The sequence below is a fragment of the Mesoplodon densirostris genome, chromosome 12 (assembly GCF_025265405.1).
Source record: "Mesoplodon densirostris isolate mMesDen1 chromosome 12, mMesDen1 primary haplotype, whole genome shotgun sequence".
NCBI classification, from domain to species: Eukaryota; Metazoa; Chordata; class Mammalia; order Artiodactyla; family Ziphiidae; genus Mesoplodon; species Mesoplodon densirostris.
In genome coordinates, this window is record NC_082672.1 from 79,580,556 (window position 1) to 79,598,670 (window position 18,115).

General features: G+C 39.2%; 1 protein-coding gene across 8 annotated transcripts in view; it reads left to right on the forward strand.

Moving 5' to 3' along the window:
• Positions 1-18,115, forward strand: part of FAM135A (family with sequence similarity 135 member A) — a 116,368-nt gene that overhangs the window by 83,560 nt on the left and 14,693 nt on the right. For 5 of the 8 annotated variants that reach the window (XM_060114645.1, XM_060114647.1, XM_060114649.1 and 2 more), the window contains 8 exons: positions 1,738-1,811; positions 3,155-3,309; positions 3,530-5,891; positions 7,396-7,562; positions 8,682-8,773; positions 9,281-9,378; positions 11,716-11,867; positions 13,456-13,566. In XM_060114645.1, the coding sequence (XP_059970628.1) occupies positions 1,738-1,811; positions 3,155-3,309; positions 3,530-5,891; positions 7,396-7,562; positions 8,682-8,773; positions 9,281-9,378; positions 11,716-11,867; positions 13,456-13,566 (3,211 nt within the window). The remainder of the gene's footprint in view (positions 1-1,737; positions 1,812-3,154; positions 3,310-3,529; positions 5,892-7,395; positions 7,563-8,681; positions 8,774-9,280; positions 9,379-11,715; positions 11,868-13,455; positions 13,567-18,115) is intronic. The other 3 variants (XM_060114650.1, XM_060114651.1, XM_060114653.1) reach the window with 2 other exon arrangements.

An 18,115-nucleotide genomic window follows, 5' to 3' on the forward strand; every position in this document is an offset into this window, starting at 1 on the left:
GAATGGACGTTCCATTCCTCTGGGTATAGTGAGGGCACCTCTCACATGAGGGTTTTATGACCTGTTTTAGGGGAGAAGGGTTGGTGAGGAGGTCAGGCTGACTTTCCTGCTCTTCCTTTTCTTAAATTTCTTTATCTTAAGATATTCAATATGCCAAGGTGCCATAATTTGGGGTAGCATGTCCAGAACCCCATCACCACCAGCCTCTCCTCTCTTTTTTAAAATACAAGGGGGAGCATATAATACATAATTTTCTGCATTTGGCTTTTAAAATATTTGACTCTTTTTTTGAATTTTTTTTTTCCTTTGGCTGTGTTGGGTCTTTGCCACTGCCTGCAGGCTTTCTCTAGTGGTGGTGAGCAGGAGCTACTCTTCGTTGCAGTGAGTGGGCATCTCATTGCAGTGGCTTCTCTTATTGTGGAGCATGGGCTGTAGGCATGCAGGTTTCAATAGTTGCAGCACGCTGGCTCAGTAGTTGGGGCACATGGGCCCTAGAGCGTGTGGGCTTCAGCAGTTGTGGCGCATGGGCTCAGTAGTTGCAGCACAAGGGCTCTAGGCCATGTGGGCTTCAGTAGTTGTGGCACAGGCTTCAGTAGTTGTGGCTCGTGGGCTCCAGAGCACAGGCTCAGTAGTTGTGGCACATGGGCTTAGTTGCTCCGTGGCATGTGGGATCTTCCCAGACCAGGGCTCGAACCCGTGTCCCCTGCATTGCCAGGTGGATTCTTAACCACTGCGCCACCAGGGAAGCCCCTCATTGTACATTTAAAACCAAAAACCCCTAAGTTGTATTTCCCTTTAGAAAAAAATTTTAGGTATAATATAATTCCAAGATGTAATATCATTTCTCTCTCCTCCACGTACCCTTCAAACAAAATATCTTTTCCATCCCCTTACTGTTGCTTCAGTTGCTCCGGTAGCTGACAAAGCCTTTTCCTGCATAGTTAGAAATGAAACAGTCAGAATACAAATATGATGGAAGAAATATTCAACTAGATTTGACCAGTATTTACCAAGTACTTGCTTCTGTAACATACCAAGACATATTTTGGGGAGATAGCAAAGATCATCCAAAACACAGTTCCTACTCTAAAGAACATTACCCATTAGGAGGGGAGACAGTTCACATATACAATTATTTTAAGAAAAAATGTGGTGAATGCTACAGTGGTAATTGTAATAGCTTATATTTATAGACACTTTCCAGATTAAAAACTGCTATCAAATACATTATCTTGTTTATTCTTTGCAATAACCCCCTATGAAGAATAAGTATTAAGTGTAATTGAAAAAGAGTCATCGAGGCTCCAAGGTGAAATGCCGAAGGTCACAGAGCCAGCGAGTCCACCATCAGCTCAGCTGGTGTGTACTGGGATGCCTGGCACACGGCACCGGCACCGGGGAGTGCTAGCTTATCCCACCATTTTTCTGTGCGCTGAGTGCTGTTTTTGGTGTGGGGATGTAGTGGTAAATAAGACAGACAGAATCCCCATCTTCAAGGAGGATGAATGGTGTATCCATAATGTAAAACGAAATTTCTTACCTACATTCTATTCTTTCTTTTAACTCTTGGAGTAAGTACCAAAATACAGCGCTTTGGCGACCCTGAGGAGGGAGAGTAATTCTCACAGGGGTGGTTATGGAGGGCCTCGCAAAGGGGGTTTCTTGCCCTGCCACCCAGTTCCTGATTGACTTTTTAAATGTGCCATGTTATTCATCCTCCCTTTTGGAATTTTCCAGGTGCGCAGATTTTCTGAGGCATTCTTTTGTTTTGAACATCCAAGAGAAGCTGCCATTGCATACCAAGAACTTCAGTGAGTAGCATAAATCCAAAATTTAACTGATTCTATTTCCTTTTACATAAGATATCATCTCAGAATTTATCAGTGACAGAATATACAATATTTACAATGAAAGAAATTAGGAGAATTTGAAGTTTAGAAAGCTCCTGTTTAGTCAAATTGCATTTAATCTTATGCATTACTTCACTAAAGACCCTGCCCTTACATAAAGAAGTGTACTGCGGTGTTACCCCTCCCCACACAGATCTACCCCACCCTTGGGAGTCCCACGCAGCCCTGGCTCCAGCCTTTCATTTGGCCATCTTGTTGTATTTTTATCTTCACAGGTCAGAATCTCTTACATTTATCATTATGTATTACATATTTTCACAGGTAGTCTGACTGGCACTTCCTGCTGTTATGTAAAAGATTTACAATTCAAATATCCTGAGTAGATGCCTTCCACTTTCCCTACTGAGTACATTTAGATCTGGTTTTCTTTGGCTTTAAAGAATATTTTGAGGACATTATGTTGAGTGAAAAAAGTCAGACATAAAAGAGTAAAGAATATATGACTCTGTTTATATGAAGTTCTGGAACACGTAAGACTAAGGTGAAGCAAGTCAGAAGAGTGGTTGTCTTGGTGTCGACTTGAGCTGGGAGTTTGCCTGGAAAGACATGAGCGTACTCTCTGGACAGGTGGAAAATGTTCTGTATCGCGTGTCCGTTTGTCAGAATCGTGCAGCCAAGATTTGTTTGTTTCAAAAATGTGAAGTATATGCCCCAACAGACAACTGTAAATAATCATAGGGTGTGTGGGTAGGCAGTGAGTGGAGTTACAGACAAAGCAAGAAAGGAAAACGTTTGTTGATGGGGCTTATGGTGCTGTTCTGTGTACTTTGATTTGTTTCAAATTTTCCGTAAGAAAGTTTTTTAAAAAAAACTGTTTTGCATTAGAAAGTTATATACCTTTTTTAAAATAGCTGTTAATTGTATTCATCAGTACGTGTTAACGTCTTTTTTTCAACATTATCACCAAGTTGTTAGCAGGCATTTGAGCTTTTGGTCTTTCTCCTCTATGCTATTCTCAGCTAATTAGGATGTTCAGACATTAAGCACAGATGACTCACTTTGAAATAACATTTAAAAGTATAGAAGAGTGTAATAGAAATTAAATAATTTATCAGTAAACCATAATTTTATTAGTCAGTAATTTTTGTCAACAAACCATAATTTTCATCGTACCAGTTTTTATCTCTGACCAAGGAGCTCTTTCGTAAGGAGGTTGTCTTGAGGAGGGGTGGTCCTGGAGAGACAATGAGGTGAAATTGGTGTGATTGTCTAGATTGCAGTCTGACGTAAGACATGTTTTTCAGTGCTCAGAGTCACCTCCAGATGTGCACCGCTCTCAAAAACACTTCCTTCTGCAGCTCTCTCCCACCCCTGCCTATTGAGTGTAGTGAATTAGATGGAGATCTCAATTCATTACCTGTGATCTTTGAAGACAGGTATTTAGATGCAGTTACTGAAGGTAAGTGTAATCTAACTAAAATATGTAAGCTGTGTGTGTCATTTTCAGTATATTCTGTCTAATATACATAAAGCCATTCCTTAATGTGGGGCTGTTTTCCCCCCTCCAGTTTTATTTATTTTTGAGGATATTAGAAAGTTATAGTCAGAGAAAGTAGTCTTAATCATATGAGTTCTTATACCTCGTTTTAAACCTGAATTTCTTTTTCTTTGGATAAAAGACTTAGATGCACCCTGGATGGGAATTCAGAGTCTTCAGAGATCAGAGTCCAGTAGAATGGATAAATGTGAGACTGAAGAAAGCTCTCTAGCTGGACTTTCCAGCCCAGAGTTGAAAGTCAGACCTGCTGGGGCCTCCAGTTTTTGGTCTACAGAAGGTGAAAAGCAGCTAACAAAGTCTCTAAAAGGAAAGAATGAAGAATCAAATAAATCCAAGGTTAAGGTTACTAAGCTCATGAAAACAATGAAACCTGAAAACACAAAAAAATTAATAAAACAGAACTCTAAGGATTCTGTGATTTTGGTAGGCTACAAATGTTTGAAAAGTACAGCATCAAATGATCTCTGTAAAAGCTTTGAAGGCAATCCTTCACATAGTCCGAAGGAAGGTCTGCACACCACAATATGTGGATATAATTTTGACCTAAAGACCTACATCAGACAGACAAGTCAAAAGGAAGCTAGCTATTTGCCAGCTAATACAGAGAGAACTGAACAAAAGTCTCCAGATATTGAAAATATGCAACCAGACCTGTTTGATCCTTTGAACTCTGGCAGCCTAAATCTTTGTGCAAATTTGTCCATTTCAGGTAAACTTGATATCTCCCAGGACGATAGTGAAATTGCACAAGTGGAACACAGTGTGGCATCCAGAAGTTCATCAGATGATTGCCATGATCATCAAACTGCCCCCACTTCGGGAGTTAGGACAATTGAAGTAAAGCCCTCTAATAAAGACCCTTTCAGTGGAGAGAAAATAACTGTTAAAATAGGACCTTGGACAGAGCTTCGACAAGATGAAATATTTCTGGATAGTTTACAACTACCCAACTTTGAGTCCTTAGAACCTAATGGTAAATCTAAATCTATAGAACTAACACTTGAAAAGGAAGCTTTGCAGGAAGCAAAGTGTCGTTCTGTTGGAGAATCACTAGCTAAGCTAAGAAGTAATCAACCTGCTTCTTCTACAAGAGAATATCATGTTGTAGTGAGTGGAGACTCAATTCAGTTACCAGATGTTAGGGCCACGTGCGCCTCGTCTCGGTTCTCAGATTCAGGTGTGGAAAGTGAACCAAGCTCTGTTGCAACACATCCAAACCCTGACCTAGTCTTTGAAACTGCACAAGGGCAAAGTCTTTACATTAACGAACGGTTATTTCCTCAGCTTTTGATGAAGCCGGATCATAATGTAAAGTTTTCAGTAGGCAGCCACTGTACTGAGAGCACAAGTGCTTTCAGTGAGATCCAGTCATCCTTAGCGTCCATAAACTCTCTGCCTTCTGACGATGAGCTGTCACCTGATGAAAATCCTAAGAAATTGGTTGTACCTGAATGCCACCTAAGCGATAGCAGAACCGTGTTGAATCTAGGAACAATTGATGTGCCAAAATGTGACGATAGGAAAAAGTCAAGTATTATCTTGCAACAGCAGAGTGTTGTGTTTTCAGGGCATTTGGACAATGAAATGATAGCAATACATTCCTTAAATTCAAGCACTAAAGACCCTTTACAATTTGTTTTTTCAGACGAAGGTACTTCCAGTGATGTGAAAAGTAGTTGCAGCTCCAAACGTAACTTGGACACTGTGTGTAAAGACTCCCAGAGCCCTGATAAATCTAGTGACCCTGCAGGGACCGCAGTTCCGTTAAGTTCAGGACTGGTTTGTTCAGGCACCCCTTGTGTCGTTTCAGGTTCCATTTCTACCAGGACAGACGTCAGTGAAGATAGAACTGTGAAAAGAAAAAATAGCGATGCGTTAAATCTCAAACAAATGTATTCAGAAGCCCCTACAGTTAAAGATGAAACGCACCTGGGTACAGGTGACCCTTTTTCAACCAGTCCTGATATGGTAAAGCAAGGGCTTGTGGAAAATTATTTTGGCTGTCAAAGCAGTACAGATACTTCTGACACGTGCACTATTAGCTACAGCAATTCAGTTAGCCCTCAGAAGGAAGCTTCTGAAAAAGAAATTAGTAATCTTCAGCAGGACCAGGGTAAAGATGAGGAGGAAGAAGAGCAGGACCAACAAATGGTTCAAAATGGGTATTACGAAGAGACGGATGACCCCGCTTCGGCTGGGGCAGTACGTGCTCACTGCACAGACCGAGGTGCCCTAGAAGAAGAAAGATTTATCAGATCCGAAAAGATTAGCACTGACTATCTGAGGGATGGTATAACTATGCCTACTGTCTGTACTTCCGGCTGTCTGTCCTTCCCATCTGCACCACGAGAGTCTCCTTGTAGTGTTAAGTATTCTTCTAAGAGTAAATGCGATGCCATTACAAAGCAGCCAAGCAGCGCTTCTTACAACTTCACCTCATCACTGTCCTGGTATGAAAATTCACCAAAACCTCAAATACAAGCGTAAGTAATGGAGCACGATAGCACGTGCTACTAAAGAGAGAGAGAACATATATGTATATTTCTCCGGTAACATGCATATTTCACGTTCTCTGATTTCTGTAATACAGAATATGCTTCTTCGATTAGCTGTCTGAAATGGAGGAGTGAACTCAGTATACTCCTTGACAGACAGACCTGCAGTTCCCTGTATGACTGTTCTGTTCTGTAGGCTTGACTTGCCTGATACAGATTTTCCATTGGTAGCTTTATGGTAGAAGTATGGAATAATTGAGGTTAAAACCCTTTTTTTCCCATCAATACCTCATCTATCCCCTGGTTAACTCCCAGACCAAAGTTAGGTTTTGTATCTAGCAAATAAGGACAATATTAGATAATTGCTAGAAACTTCCTAAAGCCTACCAGACTTAGATTGCCTCAGTTAAGTCAGTGTTTCCAGAATTGGGATTTAATGGACCAGTAAAAAAAATCCAGAAAATTTTGAGCATGACATAGGTTTACTAGCATGGCACTGGTTTTCTACTACCTTATTCCAGATGGAATTATAATCCCTGGAATAAAATGTCTGGGCATATCTACTGTAGGTTTTTTAAGCTCCCAGATCATTCTGATGTATACACACAAGTAAGACCCATGGTGCCTACACCTAGTGAGCCTAGCAAGGCGAGAACAGCCCATTGAAGACTTGTAATGTGCTGGGAAGCTGAAGGTTGCACCACCTCCTGGGTACCTCAGACTCTTCTGAGTCATTAGTTAAAGCAGTGGTCTGTATTCTTCACCCAGGGTGTCCCACTCAGTTTAGTGTTCATCAGCTTCTTGGAGTTTTATCAGTCCAAATGATCTAATGTTATGATAGTTAATAATTTTTGATGTTCTCAGTCCCCAAGTTGATTAGATATGTCACTTATTCTATCAGTAAATGAGTGTATGCCACCAATTTTATTTAATCACATCCCCCTCTTAGTTCTGTTCCTTCTTATTGGTATTTTTAGAGAAAAATACAAATAACCTCATCTACTAAATACTATACCTGCCATTCTCACTGCTACACTGTGTAGAATATCTCCTTCTTTTCCTTTTATATAAGATTAAAAAGGAGCAAAAAGGGTAAGATTTGATCACAGGATCAGCATCAGACTGTCCTCTGTGCAGTACTTCTCCCGTCTTTTCTATGCATACAGTATAAAATTCAGTAGAAAGCATAACTCCATTCCCAGTGTTTTCTTAGTGGATTTCAAGTTTAAAAGAATATTTTTAAGTGATGTCAGGCTTTAAATACTCATTGTATTTGGTCACAATATGTACTAAAAAATAGTAAAAAAAAAAAAAAAAGTACTCTCTGATTTCTAAATCATTTAGGTGAACCCACATATTTTCATTATTTTAAAATCAAATATTTCTGGATTTCCTCTTCTGCAGTTCTCTAAATGCAGCATATTATCTTTTGGGTTCTAAAAACTGAGTATAATACTTAGTAACGAGTGTTTTTTACACTATTTTGCTTCAGCTTCGTTCAGGCAAAAGAAGAATTGAAGCACCTTAAGCTCCCTGGGTTCATGTACAGCGATGTTCCTCTTCTGGCATCCTCAGTACCCTATTTTTGTGTGGAAGAGGAGGAGGAGGGCCATTCCGAAGACGGAGTCCATCTCGTTGTCTGTGTGCACGGCCTGGACGGTATGTAACGTCTGTGTGTGTAACCCGTAGCAACTCAATCTTTTCTTTTCCTAGTAGATCTCATTTAGTTTTATTTAATCTTTGACCTGAAAAAAGATTTCTAAATTGCTGATATTAATTAAATCTTAAATACTCTCTAAAACAGAGATGTGCTTAATTTTGCTGAGTATAATATTAGATTTCTTTGTAAAGTAAATTTTCCATGGAATTGACATCCACATGCCAACATTTTATTTATTTTAACTTCGGATTTTTCTGTCTTCTCTGTTTTTATTCTTTTTGTCAGCTGTCACCTCATGGCAATCATTTTGTCTCCCTTTGATCATCTTTCTGCTTCCCTTTTAGCTTGCTGCTTTAAACCTTATGGACAAGAAAAATCAATACCTAAGAATTAAAGATTCACTGATTAATCAGAGTATAACTTAAATTCCTAATACCTTGTTTTGCTGCTGTGGTTTTGTGACAGCTGTTTTGGTTACTCAACAGCCTATTTTTCTTGGTTAGGAACTATGTTAGAAGACACCAAATATCTCTGGACTAGCGGAGTATTACTGTGTTATAAGGTGATTCTGTAGCAACAAATTGACAAAAGATTTTATGGATTATAAAAATGCTAAACACAGGTCTGAGCTAGTAAATTCTTATGAAGTTGGATATTTTTCTTTAAGAAAAACAAAACTGTGACTCTTAAGAAATAAAATATCTCTAACACTAACCTCTTTCCCCCAACTAATAAAATTTTCAAAGAATTATCCTCCAAGAAAGGCTTCTTGGCCCAGTAGAATCTCTGGTAAATTCCTCTTTGAAATCGTCAAGAAACACACTATCCCATGTTATAGGGAGGGAGACAGACACACTGCTTGGGGGGGTGGGGGCGGTGGCGAGAGCATCAATGCAACCAGACCTCTGAAGAGACAGGCTGTTGGAGGCCATTGCCAGCTGATGGAAATCCGCTGTGAAATAGACACTGAGGATTCTGGTTCCCAGGGCCTTGTCACTTCACAGCTGGCACAGGCCTACGCTTGTCCCCAAGAAATGTAACAGAGTGTGAGGGTGCGCATTGCACCTTTTGCTTTATCTCATCCCTTAGGTATAACTTTCATTTTCTTCATTTTCTAGGTAACAGTGCAGATCTCCGGTTAGTAAAAACTTACATTGAACTTGGACTGCCTGGGGAAAGAATTGATTTCCTTATGTCTGAGAGAAATCAGGTACAGATAGCTGTGTTTTCAGTGGAAGCACACATTTTTCTATCAGTTTCTACCTAAATATTTGCTGACTACAAAATGCCTGTAGTAGTAGAAATAATTTTTCTGATTTCTATGAAGTGTAACAATTAATGCATAGCCTAAGGAAGTAGAAGTGATTTACAGTTTGATTTATGAGCTATTTACATGTGCAAAATTCCTAGGATTTCACATTCTGTGCAAATATTTTAATTAAACCATTATAAATAACCTTAATAACCTTATGTTCAGTGTTGATAGTGGACTAAACGATTATCTAATGAAGTATTAAGAACAGTGAGCCTTTTTTTCCCCTAGAAATTCACTACTTGTTCATTTTAATATAATGAATAGTACATTCACTAACTTCTTTAAAAGCCACTGGTCTTTAACCATATTTTCAATGCCTAAATTAAAAATAATGTTTATATTCAGTGTTTTATGTAATTACACATATTCAGTATATAACATATCTATTTCGCTTTTGTTTAGAATGATACTTTCGCTGATTTTGATAGCATGACTGATCGCCTTCTGGACGAGATAATACAGTATATTCAGATATATAGTCTAACAGTCTCAAAAATAAGGTAACTTCTATAATATTACATAAATTGTTTTTATATCTTTATGAATTATAGAAAAATCACACAGAATTTCTGGTAATTTTGTTGTCCTATTCTGAAATATAGGATACCGCAACTCTAATTTAAAGAGAATAAAAATAAAAAGATTTTAGGGAAAGACCACATATTATATAATTCTGTTTATATGAATTGTCCAGAATTGGCAAAATTATAGAGATAGAGGTAGATCAGTGACTGCTTAGGTCTGGGGGAGAGGGGAGATGGTGTGGGGCGGGGCAGTGATAGCTAAAGAATATAAGGTTGGACTTCCCTGGTGGTGCAGTAGTTAAGCATCTGCCTGCCGATGCAATGGACATGGGTTCGAGCCCTGGTCCGGGAAGATCCCACATGCTGCGGAGCAACTAAGCCTGTGCACCACAACTACTGAGCCTGCTCTCTAGAGCCCACGAGCCGCAACTACTGAAGCCTGCATTCCTAGAGCCCATGCTCTGCAACAAGAGAAGCCACCGCAATGAGAAGCCTGCGCACCACAACAAAGAGTAGCCCCTGCTCACCACAACTAGAGAAAGCCTGCGTGCAGCAACGAAGACCCAACACGGCCAAAAATAAATAAATAAATAAATTTATTTTAAAAGAATGTAGGGTTTCTTTTTAAGGTGGTGAAATATTCTAAAATTTCTTGTAGTGATGGCTGCACTACTCCGTAAATACACTAGAAAGCGTTGAATTGTACACCTTAAACGGCTGAATTGTATGGTATGTGAATGATATCTCAGTAAAGCTGTTACCAAAAAGAAAGGTTATAGGGAAATGGATATATATAAAAAAAATGAAACTGTAAAATACTTTCAACGTGTCATGACTATACTTGGAGAGTCAGCTTTCCACAAGCAGGAGATGATGATCGAATCAATATGTCTTATTATTTAATCACAGATGTTGTGAATAGACATGGGGGAGAGAAAAGCATTTGTTTCTTCTAGTCCGGTAAGAATTAAAGAAAAAGTCAAAACTAATCTTCCTGCCTCAAAAAGAGTAGAGTAAACTGATGCATTTCACATCCCAGCTGGGTTAGAGGAGGAAGCTGGCTCTTTATACTCTAGGCTTTTGTAGAGTTTGCTTCCTCTTCGAAGTACAGAGTAGGGACAAAGAACAGAGAGAGCAGGTTTTTATTTGAAGTCACTGTTTAAAAACAGATTTCTGTTAAAATATGGTGGGAGATGCAAGTATGTGGGGGGTGGAGAGAGATTGTTTTCTTGCTCTAGTCATTCTCTTCATTTATGGATTTTTCATCTGTTTACTAAATTTTCTATAGTCATCTTGTATTCCTTTTATTAATTTGTTATTTTTTGATGAGAAAATAAGTCTGTTGTTTCAGTTCTTTTATTCATCCACCAAAGTATGCCCTCTTCTAGATTAGATGGTCAGTTATAATCAACCATTATCCAAAAGCTTGATTTGGTTGATTGAAGACTGTTCATTATCAGACTTCAGTGTACAGCTTCAGGAAGTTTGCAGCTTCTCACTAGTTATATCTGTAAGCTAGTTATGTCTGTAAACTAGTTATATCTGTAAACCACTTTTAAGGCAGCTTTCAGGCTTTCTTCTTTCACCGTTAATTGTCCCGAGGGATTCATATACTGTCTATTGTAAAATAATGGTAGGCAAAAAGGCTCTTTTGATTTAAACTATTCCTTAATAAAGGTGAAATGCTTTATAAGTATTAGTTATTCTTTTGGTATAATTTTAGACTTACAGTCAGAAAATGCACATTTTTTTTCCCGTGGCTTGAAAGTACTTAGTCAGAGAACTCCCCACCTTGGAGTGTGGACCAGAGAATAAGAGAAATGGGGATATAATGTCTCCTAAATCATGCTTATATGTATAATTTCATTATTTTGTTTTAAATCATGACTTAACAGGTAAATAGTTGGTGTGTGTACCTAAAGATGCAAATTTATCATCTAGTCAATATATTAGCACTTTTAAAATGTATTTCTTTCTAAGCAATTACGAACTAGGGGTAAAAATCTTCTGATAAGTAGTATCCTATTTCTGTAGAGTAAGTATATAAACTCTATAATAATAGGAATTTTCTGATAAGTAGTATCCTATTTCTGTAGAGTAAGTATATAAACTCTATAATAATAGGAATTTTCTGCTACATTCTCACATTTTTTGCTTCAAAATATAAGTTATGTCATTTCAGAGTATCAAACCATAGTTTTAAAACAGAACATTTTAAATGCTTAGTGTTTCACATCTATGTATAGTGATAGCAGCTTTTTTTTTTTTTTTAACTAATACTATGGGAGAAATGTCATTTTGTTTCTCTTATAGCTTTATTGGACATTCGTTGGGCAATTTAATAATCCGTTCAGTGCTTACAAGGCCACGGTTTAAATATTACCTTGACAAACTTCATACCTTTCTATCACTCTCTGGACCTCACCTTGGTACGCTCTACAACAGCAGTGCTCTTGTTAATACAGGTAAGAAGTTTTATTGTCCAGTACAAAAATTATGGCGCGGAGAGAATATTTAAATACAAATTTAATATTTTCTGGTGTTTATTTTAGAGCAAATTTGTCATGTACTTGGAATTTCATGAAACAAAAGATGTATCTATTTTTCTATTTTGTCATGCACATGAAATAAGCTGACAAAACTCATTTCAGAAAATGATGTCATATTGAGAGATTTGTCAAATCACAAGAGCATTTTTTCCCTTTTTATCATTAAACTGTTTAAATATTTTCAGTAAATGTTAGTCTTATAAACAGGCTATTTTGTTGTTCCATTAGTTGAGCAGATAACAAATATCTATGCTTAATACATTTTAAAGTTATAAAATACTTTATGTAGAACATTAACTCTGATTTTGGTTTGATAGTGATAAAGGGATATTATGAGAAAATAAATTCTAAACTTTTAAAAGAAATTAAAGTAAAAATTAAGACCCCAATTTTGAATAGAATAAATATGCTCATTAAGACGGGTCTGATACTTGATTTGCCCTTTTTGGCTTTGTTTTTCCCTTAGAATTTTAAAATGGCTTTTATAGTTTAGTCAGTTGATTCCCATTGTAAGAATTAGATTTCTTTCTGACTTTTTTTCATTGAGCCTTGAAACTCTTATTTCCATTTTCTCTTCTACTACTTTCATTGACAAGTAAACCATACCATTTTCCTTTGTATCCCATTTCAAATGGTGGTATTCAAAATCTAGCTAGTTATAGATTTTTACAGTTTCAAAAAGAGGGAGAAAAATGAAATCCATAAATAGTACAAAATAGAACCCAGTATGAGTCGGTTGCAGTACTTTGAATTTCTTTCTTTTGAATTTCTTTCTTCACTAAACTTTTCTCCAGATAGACTTTCAATTGGCAGCTTTAATCAGTTAAAGGGTTTTCTCCCTCTTTTCCTCCCCTGTTCACCTCAATAATAGAATCAACAAAAGTAGAAATGAATAGTCTACAATCTTGAAAACCAGCTCCAGAGTGATTGAGGTTTCACTTAAGGCAAAGATGCACTTAAATACGGGTAACTGGTAATATAAAAAATGCAATTAAATATGACACTTAAATTATATTCAGCTAGAAAACGTTATCCAGTTGCTCATCCTTAGAGTTGGTCCTTATCCAGTTAGTCTCCCGTGACTGACCTGTGATTGTCTGTAAAGGCTCCGTGCTCAGGCATGTGGATCTACTACTGTGTTTAAAGTTTACTCCCCCTCTGCTTCATTATAATTTGAACAAGTATATCTAAAGGTGTAATTTTCCCAAATGTGTTCTTCATAGACCATTACCTATTTCATTACCTAATGAGGTAGAAATAAATAACAAGCCCTCTGTCACCACCGTTAACCCATCATTAACCTCTGTGTGTCTGTATGTTTATATTTGTTATCAGAAAATGGAAATATTTTGCAAATATATTTTTTATTCGCCAACAAAATGCTAATTTGGGAGGTATATTTTGAAGTGAAATATATATATTAAAATGAATAACATTGGCATATGGTACTATGTATTTCCGGTTTATAACTCTCACATATCACATACCATTTATAACTCTCTAGGTCTGTGGTTTATGCAGAAATGGAAAAAATCAGGTTCTCTTTTGCAACTGACATGTCGAGATCATTCAGACCCTCGCCAGACTTTCTTATACAAGCTTAGTAATAAAGCCGGTAAGTATATATAAACAGTTTTGAAAACACTCACTTGAAAACCTTTTTAAAAATAAACCTTTAACAAATCAATTATCAACATGTCTTTCTGGTGATTAAAAAACTATCAGTCAGTTGTTATTTCTTAATAGTGAAATAGACTCACAGTTAAAACTAAGCAATTGATAGCATGGTTTAATTTTTTTTTACATGATTGTATTTATTTTTTGTGAGCTGCACAGCTACTTTGAAGTTATCCTAAAATTTTTGGCCTATATAATTCATACCAGCTATAAGTTAAGTTTTTGAACTAGGCCTCTGCATGTCCTAGCCCTCCTGTCCTTCTAGCTGCCCCCAACCCCAGTCCTCAGCCTTTGTTTTAAAGTGCCACATTTTTTTTTTACTTTCCTATTATAAGCATTTCTGGAAAATGTCAGAAACGAAACCATTAATAGTTATTCCTTCTTCAGATTCTCACCACTGGATGGATCTTGTTACTCATCTCTCATTAACCAGTTATTAAATATATTCCCCATCTTGCATGTGTATTCTAAGCTTTTACTCCCGGAAGTCCCCAGCTGGTCCTTGGCCATTCATTCTCACGCTCTGTAAGTGACCTCGCCTGTGACCTTTCCTCTCTCCTGGACTCATCCTCGCACTCACAGATTCCCGGCACATTCTTTCCACTGTGTCCTTTGAGGTCTCCGCTTGAGGAGAAGAGACTGCCCTCATCTGTACGTTCCTCAAAGAATGTGATCGCCACTTCCTGCTGAAAGTGGAGCCATAACTGAAAGCCGGCTATTCCCCAGCCTGCCCCCGCCTGCCCACTCCCCCGGCTGTGGAGCAGAGGGCGGCACACTTTTTTGCTAAAGGGCTGGATAGTAAACATTTTGGCTTGTGGGCCGTAGGATCTCAGTTGTAAACCATTCAACATACCACTGGAGCCCCAAAACAGCTATAGACAACACATGAGCTACTGAGTGTGGCTGCATTTCAAAAAAACAGTATTTACCAAAAAAAAAAAAAAAGGCAGCAGTCCAGACAACACAGGCCTGCCATAGAAGCAGCTGGATTTCTTGATTTCTCAGTTACTGAGGCCCACCTAGAGTGGGAGCCTGTCCTCTTGCTTTCCATCCCTCCCAGTAGTGACTCCTCCACCGCCACGTGAAACTGCTTCCTTTGAGCCTCAGCCTTCTCGTCGTCTTCAGTATAGTGCTCTCCTGGGCCCTCCTTGCATCTTCAGTGAGAACTTTGAAAAGAGTTCATTGACAAATATTTATTACACAGTTATGCTTAGGAAAAGATACATTTCCTTTTTTAATTGTACAATTTTCTTTTTTTTTTAATTTATTTTATTTATTTTACTTTTGGCTGCATTGCATCTTCGTTGCCACTTGCAGGCTTTCTCTAGTTGTGTGAGAAGGGGCTACTCTTTGTTGCAGTGCATGGGCTTCTCCTTGCAGTGGCTTCTCTTGTTGTGGAGCACGGGCTCTAGGCGCACGGGCTTCAGTAGTTGGGGCACGTGGGCTCAGTCGTTGTGGCTCGCGGGCTCTAGAGCGCAGGCTCAGTAGTTGCAGCTCACGGGCTTAGTTGCTCTGCGGCATGTGGGATCTTCCCAGACCAGGGCTCAAACCCATGTACCCTGCAGTGGCAGGCGGATTCTTAACCACTGCGCCACCAGGGAAGCCCGGAAAAGATATTTTTCTTGAACCTTAATATACTTAATCCTGGCATCATTTTTGGTAATTTGATCAGCCGACCCTTTAGATGATTCACCAAGCATTACAGAGCCTTTCTCAACTCTGGTAACCTTCTGTTCCACTCCACTGTGAACCCTTACCCATGGCTACACTCCACCCAGAAATTTCAACCAATATTCCACTCTGTCACTGTAATAGCCTGTCCTTTCTCTCTCACTTCCTCATTCTTGCCTGCTTTCTAGATTCAGTTAAGATCCCTACTTTATCTTCTTAAGCTGACCCTGTGCCTCAGGGTTTCATCCCCTTCCTGACCCGTCTCAGACCCTGTGAATTATCACTTGCATCATTCATACGCTGTCACCCTTTGCTTTCTATCATAGCCAACTAGCAAACCTGTACTACCGCTTCTTCACCTGGCCTGTTGAGCTCCGCCACAAAGGACACGCAGACGTGCACATCATTACTGCTGTAGATCTGTGGCTTCCCTGTTTGGTTATCTCTTAGTCGCTTTCTACTCATTCCCTTCAAAGTTTCTCACCTCTTTTCCTCAGACTTAAACTACCGCTGCTGCCTGCACTTCCACAAATGGCTCTGTTTCCTGTTCTATCTGTGAAAGTCAAGGCCATCAAGCAAGGACTTTCCTACTTCCTTCTGTTGGCCTACAAGCATTAGCATACCTAGACCTGTGTGTGCAGCTGCCTACAGAGTATATTTACTTAGATGTCTCACGGGTGCCTCCCGTGCAGTGTGTTCAGACACCTCCTGTTTCCCCTCAGATTGGCTTCTCTGCATCTACCCAGGCAGAAACTTAGAAGTTGTTCTTGACACCTCTTTCTCCCTTTCCCCCCATCTGCTGAGTTACCAGGCCCTGAGACGTCCAGCCTGCTTCGCAGCTGGTGGAGCCTCCCTTTCCTTCCTTTGTGACTGCCTTAGTCCAGCCTTCATCACTTTCACTTAGATGAGCGCTGTGGCCTCCAAACTGGTTATCCTGCCTCCTGTACGCCCCCCTTCTCCTCTGTCTCACTTCCTCATTGGATGAAATGATTTTCTAAAAATTAAATCAGACCGTATTGGTCCTGTTCAAAACCCCTCCAGAGCCCCTTATAGTTTTCAGGATGAAGCGTAGAGTCCGTGGCTTAGGGCATCAAATCCTGTATAATCTGGCTCCTGGTTCTCTCATGTGCTCCGTATCCTCCTCTTCGCACACGGGCATCCTTTGCTGTAGTCACGTCTCACGTGTCTGTGCTTCCTCGCCTTCACCATGCTGCTTCTGCCACCATTCCTCCCCTTGCGTTTGCCCATCTTTGTAGCACTGATTCTCTTCGTCTTCTAAAATGACACTCCAGCACCACCTGCTCTCCGGAGCTTTCCCTGATGCCCTGTCTGATTCGGTGCTCCTCTGCTGGCAGAGTACCAGCACATGCCTTCATATCCCAAATCTCATGTCTCAGGACTGACTGCAGGAATGAATTCCACTCCTCGTTTGCCTGCTACATATCTGTGCTTATATTTCAAACTAAGTGTGTCTAAAATTGACAGTTTCTTTTTTTGCTACCTCTTTTTTTTGACCTTTTCTAAATGTTACTCTGTCCTCTAGATTACTGGGTTTGAAACACCTCAGGGTCATCCTTGATTGACCCCACTTCTTTTCTTTGCATACCACATCCCTAGATTGTTAGTGTCATCTCTGAACTGCTATAACATTATATATAAACCTGTTTTATCATAGTCATTTATAGCTTATCTCATGTCAGTCATTTTTATGTATCTCAACCTTTTTTCCTTAAGTGGGAAGATCTGTCATGACAACCCTTTTCCACCCCCACCACATACCCTCAGCATTTACCGTAGTTCTTCCTAGTAGGTGTTCGCTGTCAACCCATTGAATCAACGAGTAATCTTTTCAATATTATGTTCGGTATCCAAAAGCAGGTCAAATACTGTACGGTAAGCTGAAAATCAAACCCATATATTTGGTGAAGGCTGAAGTAGCTTGAACTTGTAAACTTAAGCCCTGGCCTTTTTTTTTTTTTTTTTTTTTTTTTTTGCGGTACGCGGGCCTCTCACTGCCGTGGCCTCTCCCGTTGCGGAGTACAGGCTCTGGACGCGCAGGCTCAGCAGCTCAGCCATGGCTCACGGGCCCAGCTGCTCCGTGGCATGTGGGATCTTCCCGGGCCGGGGCACGAACCCGTGTTCCCTGCATCGGCAGGCAGACTCTCAACCACTGCGCCATCAGAGAGGCTCAGCCCTGGCCTTTTAAATCCATTTTTCATCTTCATTCCTCTCGCCATGTCTTCCATCCTGCTCCTGAAACGTTTGATACGAACACTAGACAGATTTAGTCACTGAATACAGCCCACTTCATTTGAGTCTTATTTTAACCTTTTCAAGATTCTGCCTTAAATACTGCTGTCAATATGAGAAAGAGAATTGGGAATGGTTATTTCATGTGTTGTCTGTTATTAGAATCAGTGAAAGAAAAGTTCTTTTGTAGGTGGAGTTTTGTGATTTTGTTTCTAAGGGTACAAAGTAACAACAGTAGGGTATTTACAGTACACAGAAATACATACTTGATTCACAAAACCACAAGATATTCCTACAAAATCAAATACATCACATAGTTCTCATGTGAGAAAAACTTACCCTGACTAGAACCATTATGTGTAGCTATGTGTATAGCATTGTGAGTAGCTATGGAGTTTGTACCAGTGCTGCTGACAGGATAGGAAATGTATGAAAGGCAAAGTTGAATGTAAGTACTCCCTGGGGCCTGTGTATTTACACTGCATTTTCCAAAGTGAGATTTAATTAGCAGTAGTGCTAATAGCAACATAAGAAAATAAAAACACTAAAGAAAGCATAACTATAAA